Source organism: Pseudophryne corroboree, chromosome 6, assembly GCF_028390025.1.
Source record: "Pseudophryne corroboree isolate aPseCor3 chromosome 6, aPseCor3.hap2, whole genome shotgun sequence".
Classification (NCBI taxonomy): Eukaryota; Metazoa; Chordata; class Amphibia; order Anura; family Myobatrachidae; genus Pseudophryne; species Pseudophryne corroboree.
Genome location: NC_086449.1, coordinates 20,313,703 through 20,327,682, shown reverse-complemented (window position 1 = coordinate 20,327,682; position 13,980 = coordinate 20,313,703). Strand labels below are relative to the sequence as shown.

The following is a 13,980-nucleotide window of genomic DNA, read 5'->3' as shown; positions in this document are numbered from 1 at the left end:
CTAAAATCTAATAATATTTCATCAAAAAGAAAAAGTTTGCTGCATGATTTAGGAATTCTGCAAATTAAATATCCTATTGCTGAAAAAAAAGAGAATACAGAATGCCAGTCGCTTTCACACTGTTTTTAGTTGGTCATCCTGACCATAGAAATTGTCTAATTTTACCAAATTTCTAGTCTGGCGTTACAGAATTAGCTCAGTGAATTCATATTCTATGTAGGAGATTATTTTTTATCACCACATTCAGTAGCTAACCATAGATTCTTAAATGGCAAGAACAAGAACATGTTCAGTTAATATACAGTAATGTGGAGTGATGACACAAAGGTTCTACAAAAATGTTTTAGGCTGGCTGTGGACCTTGATTTGTGAAAGGAACCAATACTGTAAATCCCAAACTTGTTAATTACCTTAGCCATTCCCTAACAGCCTGGTGGGAATGGAAGGCAGGCAGAACCCCAGTGGTTTTCTGCACTGAGGTGATAAATGTTTGGAAAAGGGGAAGTTTATTGTGGTTTCTACCTAGACAGTTTGGTATCTCCATACTTGTGGTCTTTCTGTTGAAGTGTAAACCAGCTCAACTCTTCATCACATTATCTGGTTGTGGATTTGGAGGGATGCTGTTGTTTCTGTTACTTATTTTTGTAAACTAAACACACACTGGACATTGGGACTGCAAAATGCTTCTTTGTTAAAAGAGTAATTCAATTGGAGGATTTTGAAGCAGAAAAACAAACATAAAAATAATTCATAATTATATAGTTTCCATTTATACAGATTAAAAAAAATTGCACCTTAGACATTGATTTAAAAGTCCAGGTAATCTCACTGGTAATGGATGAGAGCTTTCCGACAACTGATGTTCTAAGCCGTAGAGAGTGATAAAGAGGAGAGTGATAAAGTATCGGTCAATCAGCTCCTAACCATCATGTTACAGGCTGTGTTTAAAAAATGACAGGAGCTGGTTGGTTGGTACATTATCTCCATCCACCTTATCATTTTTCAAGGCTTAGTACATATGGCCCAAAATGATATGACAACTTAACCCAAGTGTTAGCTCCTTATAAGCATATGGTAACAGCAATTCATAGACATTATATAACATCTGAACTGGTTATTATCCAGAGAACTCACAATGAGTAAAGATAACCACACAGTCTCTGAATTCCTACTATTGGGATTCCCACAAATGATTGGCATTAATGCTGTGATCTTATTTCTACTGATACTGATTATTTACATTATGACGCTCATACTAAATTCTATGATCATCGTATTGGTGTCCACCAGACCACAACTCCATTCTCCCATGTACTTCTTCCTCCAGCAATTATCTATAAATGAAATTGTGCTCTTGACTATTATCATTCCTAACATGCTGCGTGTTATATGGTTGGAAGGAGCCACCATCTCTATCACAGGTTGTGTAGCTCAGTCTTATCTTTATGTTGCATTTGCATGTTCAGAATGTCACCTCCTTGCTGTCATGTCTTATGATCGATATCTGGCCATATGTAACCCTCTGCGTTATAGCACCATCATGAACATCAACCTACAACATTCCCTGGTCATCTATTGCTGGGTGTTTGGCTTTCTGGTTACCCAGATTACTCTTCATTTTATGTTTCAACTTCAATTCTGTGGATCCAATGTCATTGACCATTTTTTCTGTGACCTTGGGCCTTTCATTGAACTTTCCTGCTCTTCCACTTACGCACTACAGTTAGACATTTTTATTTTTTCTGTCCTTGTAATTGTCATTCCTTTTATCTTAGTTGTCATTAGTTACATCTGTGTATTTACAACTATTCTTGGGATAACCTCTAAAACAGGTAGGAAGAAAACCTTCTCCACGTGCAGCTCCCATCTCTCCGTTGTGACCATGTACTATGGAACCTTGACCACTATTTACTTGGTTCCAGCTTCTGGTGACTCACTGACCATAAACAAGGTGATTGCCCTTTTGTACATTGTTGTAACACCATTGTTTAACCCAATTATTTACAGCTTGAAAAACCAAGAAATGAGAGTTATCATGGGGAAATTACTCAGCATTAAGTGAACATTACAAAAATATGGACTTAAAAGTCTAAAAAAACTAGTCAATTTGCAACCTTTGTTTTACAACATTGTTACGGTACCAATTCTAATATATTTCATAATCAGTAAAATCATCTTTGTATTATTTATAATGCATTCTTTGGAATCAAAAGATTATTATTATTATTATTATTATTATTATTATTATCCTTTATTATTTGGCACCACATGGGATCCTCAGTGCCCAAATGCAAAGTACATAAACAAATTAGCAAAACAAGAAAACAGTGACTTACAATTCAAGACAAAATAGGACAAGTACAGGGTATATAAACATATCTTCATCAGCAGACGACACTGAATTAACAGGTTGGTAGTGAACCGAGAGATGTGGTGCCCTCAAAGAGAGTATTCAAAAGAAGATAGATTAAGTAAGATAAGGAAAAGCACATGAGGGAAGAGGACCCTGCTCTTGAGAGCTTACATTCTAAAGAAGAGAGGCAGACAGACAGGGGTGATACAGGTGGTGTAAAAAGTGAGCGTAGGACAGAGGGCTTAGGATGAGAGACAGCTGGGTTTGATGAAGTAGTGGGTCTTGACAGATCATTTTAAGTTTTGAAGAGAGGTGGAGAGTCTGAGGGGGCGAGGTAGAGAATTCCAGAGTAAGGGAGCAGCATGTGAAAAATCTTGGAGGCAAGAGTGGAAGAAGTCATAAGTAGGCAGGAGAGTTAGCATGCATTAGCAGAGCAAAGAGGACGGGTGGGAGTGTAAAGGGAGATAAGGTCAGAGATATGTTACTGGGAGATGAGTAGGTGAGGGATTTTTAAATTTGTGAGTGTAAGAAGCTTGAATTGGATTCTGAAAGTTGAATGGGAGCCAGTGTAGGGCTTGTAAGAGAGGGGAGGAGGTTGTAGTAAATTTTGTGAGGAAGATGTGCTGGACAGCAGCATTGAGGATAGAATAGAGTAGAAAGAGGCATTTGTCAGATTACTGATCATCTGAAGAGAAGATATTGAATGAGTGGCAGAGACAGTAAAATGATTGTGACTATGCTGATTTGTATGTGCATACATGTTTGTTTCACATATCTACAGTAATAACCACTTGCCTGGCATAGTCGCAGGTGCATTATCTGATCTGGTCGCAAGCAATGTTTCCAGTCTGATACATAGCATGGGGGCTTCTGGAAGATAATCTTCCTGCAGCCGTCACTCACAGAGAGACCTCTCAGACCATCTGTCTCCCTACACTCTCCCCTAGGGTCTGCTGTGCTACCAATATTTGCACTATGTCCTGAAGATTGTTTTTGGAGTGCCAAAATGTCCCGGTTTTGTTGTGTCAGACTGTCAGTGCATGCAGCTGCCTATACCCTCCTCTAGCCACCTCCACTTGCCTGTGTGATGTGGGGGTCTGAGGGTGATATTCTCCAAAGATGTTTTGGCTGCTGCAGGTGTTCTTTCCTCTGGGCTTCTGGTTGCAGTATCAGGTGCTCTGTCTCCATGTGCTGCCTTTGTGAACAGGCCCAGCATCCCACGTGATGTAGTTTCCATGCTCTCACAATTTACTCTCTGATGCTGTCACGTTTATTAGTCTTCACTGGTCCAAGTACAGTGCACAGCCAAGTTCTATTCAGTCCCTGTCTGGTGTACAGTCAAGCCCCCGCCAGTCCCAGTACAGTGCATAGACAAGTACTCATTAAACCATGTCAAGTCTATAGTCGAGTCCTCATCAGTACCAGTCCAGCATACAGTCAAGCCTTCACTGACCCCAGTCTATTGTACAGTCAAGTCCTTGCAGATCCCAGTCCTGTGTACAGCATATTTCTCATCAGTTCTAGTCCAGTGTAGAGCCAAGTTCTCATGGTACCAGCCAGGTGTACAGCCAAGTCCTCACCTGAACCAGGGCAGTGTGACAGCCAAGTTCGCACTGGTACCAGCCTGGTGTTCAGTCAACTCCAAACCAGTTCCAGTGTACTGTAAAGTCAGGTCCTCACCTGAACCAGCCCAGTGTGTCAGCAAAGTTTTTACCAATGACAGCCAGCAGACATCCAAATGGTTCACCAGTTTCAGCGCTACTTCCTGCCAAACTCCTATGAGATCCAGGAAATCTTCAGTCTATAACTGGTTCCTGCATAACCCTAACTGTTCTGACCAGAACTTGTGAAGGACCTATATCTTGCCTCCTTGTCTATTATATTTTCCTGTGATGCCACCTCCAAACCTTGACACCAAGCCAGGAACACAAACAAGCCATACCCTGACCCAGATTAATCTATGCTAATCTCCTCATCTCCCACTGTCATTACTTCCATCTCCCCAGTCCCTTAAATCTGCTGTTACTATTTAATTCTCAACTTTGCCATCTTTTGCTTTAACCACATCAAGTTTGCTTATTTCCATAACAATCATGATACCTCCATGTTCATAATACTGTACATTATATCTAGAAATTATTCCCTTTCTCATTCAGTAAGCAACTAGAACTTTCATTTTCTTGTAATGATTTCTCTGACCATCACCTCTCTGGCCTACCAACCTCCAATTTTGCTCCTTCTTAGTCTATTGTTATCAATGCTGTCCACCTTGTTTTCTTCTATCATCACACTATTGCCATGTTGCACCATTGTCTCCCTGTCAAATGCATAATTGCATTTAAACTCCTCTAAAAACCTTATATTCCTGAACCATTCCTCTCAACATCTCAATTTAATTTCTATTCAAACTCCCTCCCACCCACAAACTTTGGGCATGGTTTAAAGAAAGGAGAGTGTCCATGTGCAAAGTATATGTGGTTTTCCTTGCTCTCTGACAGTGCAGTAGACTCTGGCTTTCTGCTACTCAACTCTAAGTCTTCTGCTCATGTGCAGGTCTCCAGAAGCATTGCACCGGTGCTGTGTTTCCAGAGACATCACTACCTTGCATGCAAAGATCTCTGGGAAAATTACCTAATTGTGTTTTTTTCAGTGATTTCTATTAAAGATAAACCAATATACACTGCCAAATACTACTACCTCACCTCCTTTCTGACCCTTCTTTCCACTCATGTCCACAGGTGTTGTCCTGAACTGTTCCCAGCCTCCTAGCCTTTAAACATGCTCCCACACCTCATTCTATTACTCCAGTAACTTCAGTACACATCTAAGCTCTATGCTGGGCCATCAGCTTTTCTCATAGTGAAGATCTTCTCTAGGTGAACTAAGTAACTAATGCAACATCCAGAGCCACCTCTGCTGTGGTATCACCCAAATCTATCTCCTCTTTCCAACATCTTCCTTGATGGCTGCACAGCTGCTAAAACATTCTGTCAAGCAAAAAATACATTAACCAGACAAAATGATCAGCTTTCAATTGTTAACATTTCCTTATTAATTTAAAACTGAAAACATACCTACAAAGTTGAATCTGTTATTTATCTCAAGGGGTATCAGACATTCATACTTAATTATTTCCGGGCTCAGATATTTATTTAAAATAATCTGGTAAGAACTACACATACACTTACATACACAATCTTTTCTGACAACCCCTATGGCACATGCATTGCACAGAGTATATGCACAAAGGTGCAGTTGTGAGTGGGTCAGACGGTATTTGAAATGTGTCAGAAAGTGATGGGTGTTCCTGAGCGATCACTCAGAGGTGGCTACTAGTGTTTGCAAGAATGCTCTGTTCAGTGGGTGTATTATGTGTGTGTTGCAAGCTTGTCAAAGCAAGCAGCTGTGTTCAAAAATGCACAGATGAAAGCATAGGAGGCAATAGTCAGATAGAGACACTGCAACTGCCATAGAGCTGGTGCAAGTTCCGAGGGTCCACCTGATGGCAAAGTACAGAAGAAGCCACTCTCATCTATCCTCTGTATGGTGTGTAGTGCAAAAAACTAATAGCATTACATTTCCCTGTGCCTTGTCGCAGTGTGAAGTTTTCAGCCACAGTGTAATGAATTGAGTCTCCGGCAGGTGCAATGCTGGTGTTTGTCCACCAGGTGTCACATTTGAAAACCGCCCTTGCACATGTGTGAAGTTTCCATTGTAAAGTCAAATAATGCTTGTAGTTTAAGAACTACTATATTTTAGATCCCTATCAAAGCAACGGGGAGACTTTATTACAAACAATGAATATTTAATAAAAATACACATAATAGTACATACAGTTAGTTATGCTGTCTTTCTAAGGTCTAATAAATAAGCATAGAAAAAGTAAATAAGTAGTTAATAATAAAAGATAGTCTGTTAGAAAGTTCTTATTATAAGAATGTGTGCACCATCCACAGCCAGGTCTTTATGAATATATCTTAAGATAAATGATTGGACCCATTACTAGCATCCCAGTAACGGTTAATAAAGGTAAAATTGTTGCAGTTAGTACTGTCAGTTGCAACAGTCAGTTAGTGTAGTAAGCATTTGCAGTGTGTAGTTTTCACTATAAAAGACCTGTATAATATTTACCACTAGTGAACGTCTCCAGGATGGGCTGTTTCCAGGCTCCTGAATGAGGCGGCACCAATCACTATTACAATATGCATGGGAACCTAAAGTGAGCATATCAGTCCTTGCACATTTGGCTGTATGAATGTACACAACAGTAGGCGTTTCTAAGCATTTTGCATAAGCTCAAAGATGGGCATCTGACAAATGATACCACTGACTGATCTTTTGCGTGAGAATCAGGCTAACTATGACTAAATTTCCTTCTTGAACTAGAATATCAGTGTCAGAAAGTGGTAGACCAGGGATTAATGAACTTTCTTAAATCAGTTACCTCTCCAAATGCATTCTTTGATTGAAACCAGAATCTTGATTGACATTGCAGTAGTAAAGCCCATTTAATAAAGGAATTGTGTATTAACAAAGGTATATGATGTGTTATGATCCCCTGTATGTGTTTTTAAATTGTATCAGCTGACTAAATTATTTGTTTGTTCAGCTATAGAAAATTCTTAGCAGAACCACTTGCCCTGTGTGCAATTTGCATGCCAAAGGAAAGAGCCAGTGTATGTTTGTGCTTCACAGCATGAGGTTAAATGTAGGGGACACTTTCCATTAAAATCTCTGGAGACAATAAGACTGTACAGAGGATATGATCTTTTGAAGACAAAGGCGAAAATCTGAGTCTGAGGATGTCCCACTCTCTTCAAAAAGGGACAGTGATGTACCTCTGCAGATTAATGACACCTAAAGGTTTCCTGCCATATTACTGATCTAGTCATACATCATGGACCCTTCTGACAAACAATGTTGTGAATTCTCAGTAGCCCTGCTTATCTGTCAGTGAAACACTGAGTTACAAGCACACAAAGGCCTTCAAACATAGGCCACAAACAATTAATTCTAGGATGTGTGTCAAGGGACAGTTTGCTGGAAGAATAAAAATGTGTGTTAAATCAATGGTCATTCTCTTAAGGTTGGACGTTCCAGCTTCTATGAGGAGAAACCTTACTCTGAACATTGTTCAATTCCAAGGTGATATCTGAACTTTGTTTTAATCCTTTTTTTATTGTCTGTAATCTGAGTGTATGTTTAATAATCAACAAAATCTTGGTAATAATTTTTTTATTGTACCTAAAAGCTTTGACGTTATTCTAGAAATGAACACTTAATTTCTAGTTCTTAATTTCTGTGTTCTTAGACCTACAGCCTTGGTTGTGAATGATACTGATTTTTAAAGTGTTTATACGGTGAGCGGAACTGAAGGGTCATTGTGGGAGGAGTCACCTCCTAGAGTAATCCCCTTGGTGGTGACAGACGTATATTTTATTGTTAGGATGATTTGCAAAACACCAACATCACGACCCCTCGACTTGGAAGGAGTTCTGAGTGTGATCATGACATGCATATCATCAGTTTTTGGTCAAGCTCCAGATTAATCTAAACATGACAATCACATTTGCATTTTCCTTTTATTGAAGCTGTTGCATTCACTTTTATAGCTTAGTTTCTAAACCAGTTGGACTGATCCTATTACATTTGCTAATACACGTTACAGTCTCTATTTGTGCACTCTGCGCCTTTTCTTTCTATGGGGGCCATTCTGAGTTGTTCGCTCGCAAGCTGCTTTTAGCAGCTTTGCACACGCTAAGCCGCCGCCTACTGGGAGTGAATCTTAGCTTCTTAAAATTGCGAACGAAAGATTAGCAGAATTGCGAATAGACACTTCTTAGCAGTTTCTGAGTAGCTCCAAACTTACTCGGCATCTGCGATCAGTTCAGTGCTTGTCGTTCCTGGTTTGACGTCACAAACACACCCAGCGTTCGCCCAGACACTCCTCCGTTTCTCCAGCCACTCCCGCGTTTTTCCCAGAAACGGTAGCGTTTTTTCGCACATACCCATAAAACGGCCAGTTTCCGCCCAGAAACACCCACTTCCTGTCAATCACACTCCGATCACCAGAACGAAGAAAAAACCACGTAATGCCGTAAGTAAAATACCTAACTGCATAGCAAATTTACTTGGCGCAGTCGCACTGCGGACATTGCGCATGCGCATTAGCGACTAATCGCTCCGTTGCGGAAAAAAATAACGAGCGAACAACTCGGAATGACCCCCTATATTTACAGCTAACACACCTTTTTTACTAAAACACAAGTGTACTTCTACATGTGTGCCCCTGCCAGATTGCACCATTTCTTTCACTCCTGTCACACGGTAGACTGCATAGATGGATTGTGTTCATAAATTTACTATTGGTATGGATAGCGTTGAGGTGCATATTCTTGGTTCTCATCAAGATGTTGCACAAGTTGGTATTCAGTAGACTTAGTTTCTGGAAGCTTGCATATCTCAGCCTTCCAATTGACCCCTTAATATGAGTAGCATATTTGAGAAATCATAAGAATGGTTAGGCATTGCAAAGGTTAATGGAAGTTTAATCACAGGACTGGGTCATAGACACAGATTCTTATATGGTGGTACAGGAAGAGGTCATAAATAGGTAGATACAGATGTATCCACTATTACCTTTCTGAAAACAGTGCCATGGTAGTAAATTTGGCATGACATATATTCCTTGTGTTTTTGTGCCGTCATATTGTGTTGTGACAATTCGTGACAATTCATAGTTTCACCACTGGGTGGCCAGTGCATCACGTAACATAGCTTTGCACTAACATTGCTGTTAAATAGACACTGTAATCAGTATGGCCAGCTTTAAAGTCTAATTGCTAATTGTGTAGGTGTGAAAATCTCAGTGTGAGAGGCCTTTGAAGTAGACTCCTTGGGGATACAGATTTTATCCAGGCTGGGGGATGTTACTATCAGTGAAGTGCGGTGGGCACGTCCTGCTTACTATACAGTATGTTGCTCAAAGCACAGAGGTGAATGAAGTCTAAAGTGAAATAAATGAAATAATAAGTTAATAAAAACCTTAGTGCTATAGAGTAGAAGAACATATTATAAGAATTTGCAATGATAAAATATTTCCAAATAAAGGGCCTCATTATGAGTTGATTGGACAAAGCTGCTTTTTGCAGCCCGTGCGACCAACTAACCTCCGCCTATGGAGGTTGTTTTTCTTCCCATAGCAAGGCTTTGATCACTTGTGCAGGCCTGTTATGGTAAAAAATGTGCAGTTTCTAAGTAGTTCTGGTCTTAGGGGATCATTACGACCTGATCGCAGCGTGTCGTCGTTCGCACAGCTGCAATCGGGTCCCTACTGCACATGTGCGACGGCCGCTATGCGCACGCACGGCCGTTGCCGGGCAACGATGCTGGAACCGAAAAAAAGCGATCGCTGCACTGATCGCACAAAGATTGACAGGCGGAGGGGGTTCCTGGGCATCAACTCACCATTTGCAGCTGTTTTCGGGGAGTGGTAAGAAAAACGCAGGCGTGGTGAGAGAAACGCAGGCGTGTCCAGGACGAGTGCTTGACGTCAGAGCCAGGACCGAACATGCTGAAAACGTTGCAGCAGGTAAGTAAGTCACCGGCACCCCTGCACTGAGGACACCGCCGGCACTTCCCACACTGCCGACACTGCCGGCACCCCTGCACTGGGGATGCTGCCAGCACTCCTGCGCTGAGGACACCTCAAGCACTGCCGACACTGCTGGCACTTTTGCACTGAGGACACTTCCGGCACTCCCACACTGCTGGCACCCCTGACTGCTGACACTGCCAGCACCCCTGCGATGGGGTTACTGCCAGCAATCCTGCACTGAAGACAACTCCCACACCGAGGACACTTCTGGCACTCCCACACTGCAGACACCCCTGAACTCCTGCACTAAGGACACCTCCAGTACTCCCGCACTGCCGACACTGCTGGCACCCCTGCACTGAGGACACCGCCGGCACTGCCCGCACTGCCGACACTCCTGCACTGGGTGTACTGCCAGCATTCCTTCACTGAGGACACCTCCTGCACTGCCGACACTGCCGGCACCCCTGCACAGAGGACACTTCCGGCACTCCCACACTGCTGGCACCCCTGAACGCCTGCAATGAGGACACCGCCCGCACTGCCGGCACTCCTGCAATGAGGACACCTTTTGCACTGCCGACACCCCCGCCCTGCCGGCACACCTATTGCTAGCACTCATGGACTGAGTACACCTCCCGCACTGCCGGCACTTCTGCACCGAGGACACTGCCGGCACTCCTACACTGCCAGCACCCCTGAACTACTGCAATGAGGACACCTCCTGCACTGCCGACACTACTGGCACACCTGCACTGGGGATACTGTCAGCACTCCTAGACTGAGGATACCTCCCGCACTGCTGGCACCCCTGCACCGAGGACACTTCCGGCACTCCCACACTGCCGACACTGCCAGCACCCCTGAACTCCTGCACTGAGGACACCTCCCACACTGCCAACACTGCTGGAAACCCTGCACCGAGGACACTTCTGGCACTCCCAAACTGCAGACACCCCTGAACTCCTGCACTAAGTACACCTCCAGTACTCCCGCACTGCCGACACTGCCGGCACCCCTGCACTGAAGACACTGCCAGCACTGCCGGCACTCCAGCAATGAGGACACCTCCCGCACTGCCTACACCCCCGGCCTGCCGGCACACCTATTGCTACCACTCATGGACTGAGGACACCTCCCACACTGCCGGCACTTCTGCACCGAGGACACTTCCAGCACTCCCACACTGCCAGCACCCCTGAACTCCTGCAATGAGGACACCTCCAACACTGCCGACACTGCCAGCACACCTGCACAGAGAACACTTCCGGCACTACCACACTGCCAGCACCCCTGAACTCCTGCAATGAGGACACCTCCTGCACTGCCGACACTGCCAGCACACCTGCACAGAGAACACTTCTGGCACTACCACACTGCCAGCACCCCTGAACTCCTGCAATGAGGACACAGGCCCGCACTGCTGGCACTCCTGCAATGAGGACACCTTTTGCACTGCCGACAACCCCGCCCTGCCGGCACACCTATTGCTAGCACTCATGGACTGAGGACACCTCCCGCACTGCCGGCACTTCTGCACCGAGGACACTTCCGGCACTCCCACACTGCCAGCACCCCTGAACTCCTGCAATGAGGACACCTCCCGCACTGCCGACACTGCCGGCACACCTGCACTGGGGATTTTGCCAGCACTCCTAGACTAAGGACACCTCCCGCACTGCTGGCACCTCTGCACCGAGTACACTTCCGTCACTCCCACACTGCCGACACTACCAGCACCTCTGAACTCATGCACTGAGGACACCTCCCACACTGCCAACACTGCTGGAACACCTGCACTGAGGACACTTCTAGCACTCCCAAACTGCTGACACCCCAGAACTCCTGCACTAAGGACACCTCCAGTACTCCCGCACTGCCGACACTGCCGGCACCCCTGCACTGAGGACACTGCCGGCACAGCACAGCAGATCGCAAGGAGATTAAAAGGAAGAAGGTGTTTGTGGGTGGCAACTGACCATTTTCTGGGAGTGTTTGGAAAAACGCAGGCATGTCCAAGCATTTGCAGTGCGGGTGTCTCACGTCAATTCCTGGCCCGGAAAGGCTGAAGTGATTGAAGCGGCTGAATAAGTTCTGGGCATATCAGAAACTGTATAAAACTTTTTTGTACCACTCGGCTGCACGTACGTTCGCACACTTGCAAAGCAAAAATACACTCCCCTATAGGCGGCAACTATCTGATCGCATAGCTGCAAAAAAAAAAAAACCTAGCGAGCGATCAGGTTTGAATAAAGTTTCTGGAAGCCTGCATATCTCAGCCTTCCAATTGACCCCTTAATATGAGTAGCATATTTGAGAATTCAAAAGAATGGTCAGGCCTTGCAAAGGTTAATGGAAGTTTAATCACAGGACAGGTCACAGACACATATTCTTTATATGGTGGTACAGGAAGAGGTCATAAATAGGTAGCTAGAATAAAAAAAATTAAACAGGACACTGGAACAAAGGAATTAGACATAATGTAACACTCTTGATCTGGATGACAAACAGAGAAGGGAAACACAATAAATAGGAATCTCGAACAAAGGAATTAGACCTCACACTGTTGCACTGGATGGCATATAGAGAAGGGTTTAAATAGACAGGGGATGATTTTAGTTTTGTGTCAGCAGTAATGTGAACATGACCTTAAAGCAACAAAAGTCCATACTTGTCCTTACAAAGAGCCTCTACTGTACAACAGAAAGTAACTAAACCCAGAGCACCAGCAATGCAGAGGAGCCTAGTGAATGTAAGGGTATGGCAGAGCATGGCAGGACCTGGCACCATGCCGATGAACATGCCAAAGGCATTCAGAGATGATTCTTGCAGCAACCTTTTAGCGTATTTGCTATGGAATTTACTGTGGCTCATTGACTTGCCCCTCTATGTAACCTGTCTGGCTGACTCTACACTGTAGATTGTAAGATCTTATTGCAAGGTTTTTTCCCTTCTTTGCTCTTCCTTACGTACACCATAATATTTCACTTTTACTACACATATTTAAATCAGTGACTTTAAACTGTATGCTACAGTACAAGGGTACAAGCAAAGCCAGTAAGGGCTATTTAGCTATAGTGACTATATTTGCATGCAGTAAGTGGATGACCTATATATATTATTTTTGTCTTGGTATGTATGCATGTACTTTTAAATGCATAGAAAAGAAGAAAGTAGTAAAGTCTGAATAATTAATAGCTTGGCCTTTAGAAGAAGTAAACAGTAATGGAAATTATAGTTGTGGATGACTTCCACTGTGAAGAATGGGGTCATGGCTTAAAACCCATCAGATTATTATTATTATTATTATTATTCTTTATTTATATGGCACCACAAGGGATGTGCAGCTCCCAGTGACAGAGTACATAAACAAATAGGCAAAACAAGAAAACAGTGACTTAAGGTCCATACACACTTAACGATATAATGAGCGACGTCGCTCATTTTCCCCCTCCTTGAGCGACGTCGCTCATTATATCGTTAAGTGTGTATGCCGCCAGCGATGACCGATGCGCGGCCCCGCGGGTCGGCAACGATCGTCGCTGTCGGTAGGGCATGCATGAAGGATGTGGACTGTCGTCCACGACCTTCATGCAGGGCTGGCGGGGGCGTGACGTCACTGAGCGATATGAGCGGTCATATCGCTCAGTGCGTACAGGCGGCCGCCGACCGGCTGGCCCAGGAGGGGGAAACATTAGACGATGTCGCTCACAGAGCGACATCGTCTAATGTGTATGGGCCTTTACAGTTCAAGACAATATAGGACAAGCACAGTGTATATAAACATAGCTGCATCAGCAGAAGACAGTAAAATCAGTATAAGGGTAGCAGAAAACTGCAGGATTTGGTGCAGTCAAAGGGAGTATGGAGTAGAAGAGAGAGCTAATATTCTAAAGGGGAGGAGCAGACCGACAGAGGTGACACACATGGGGTAGACAGTGAGCATGAGACAGGGGGTTAGGATGAAAGTTGACTGAGTTTTGTGAAGAAATGGGTCTTGAGAGACCATTTAATATTTTGTAGAGAGGTG

General features: G+C 43.8%; 1 protein-coding gene across 1 annotated transcript; it reads left to right on the top strand.

The window, feature by feature from the left end:
- The first annotated feature begins 1,135 nt into the window (after window positions 1-1,135).
- On the top strand, window positions 1,136-2,062 carry LOC134934115 (olfactory receptor 10A3-like). The gene has a single exon (XM_063929619.1). The coding sequence runs from the start codon at window positions 1,136-1,138 to the stop codon at window positions 2,060-2,062; it is 927 nt and encodes a 308-aa protein (XP_063785689.1).
- The last annotated feature ends 11,918 nt before the right edge of the window (window positions 2,063-13,980 follow it).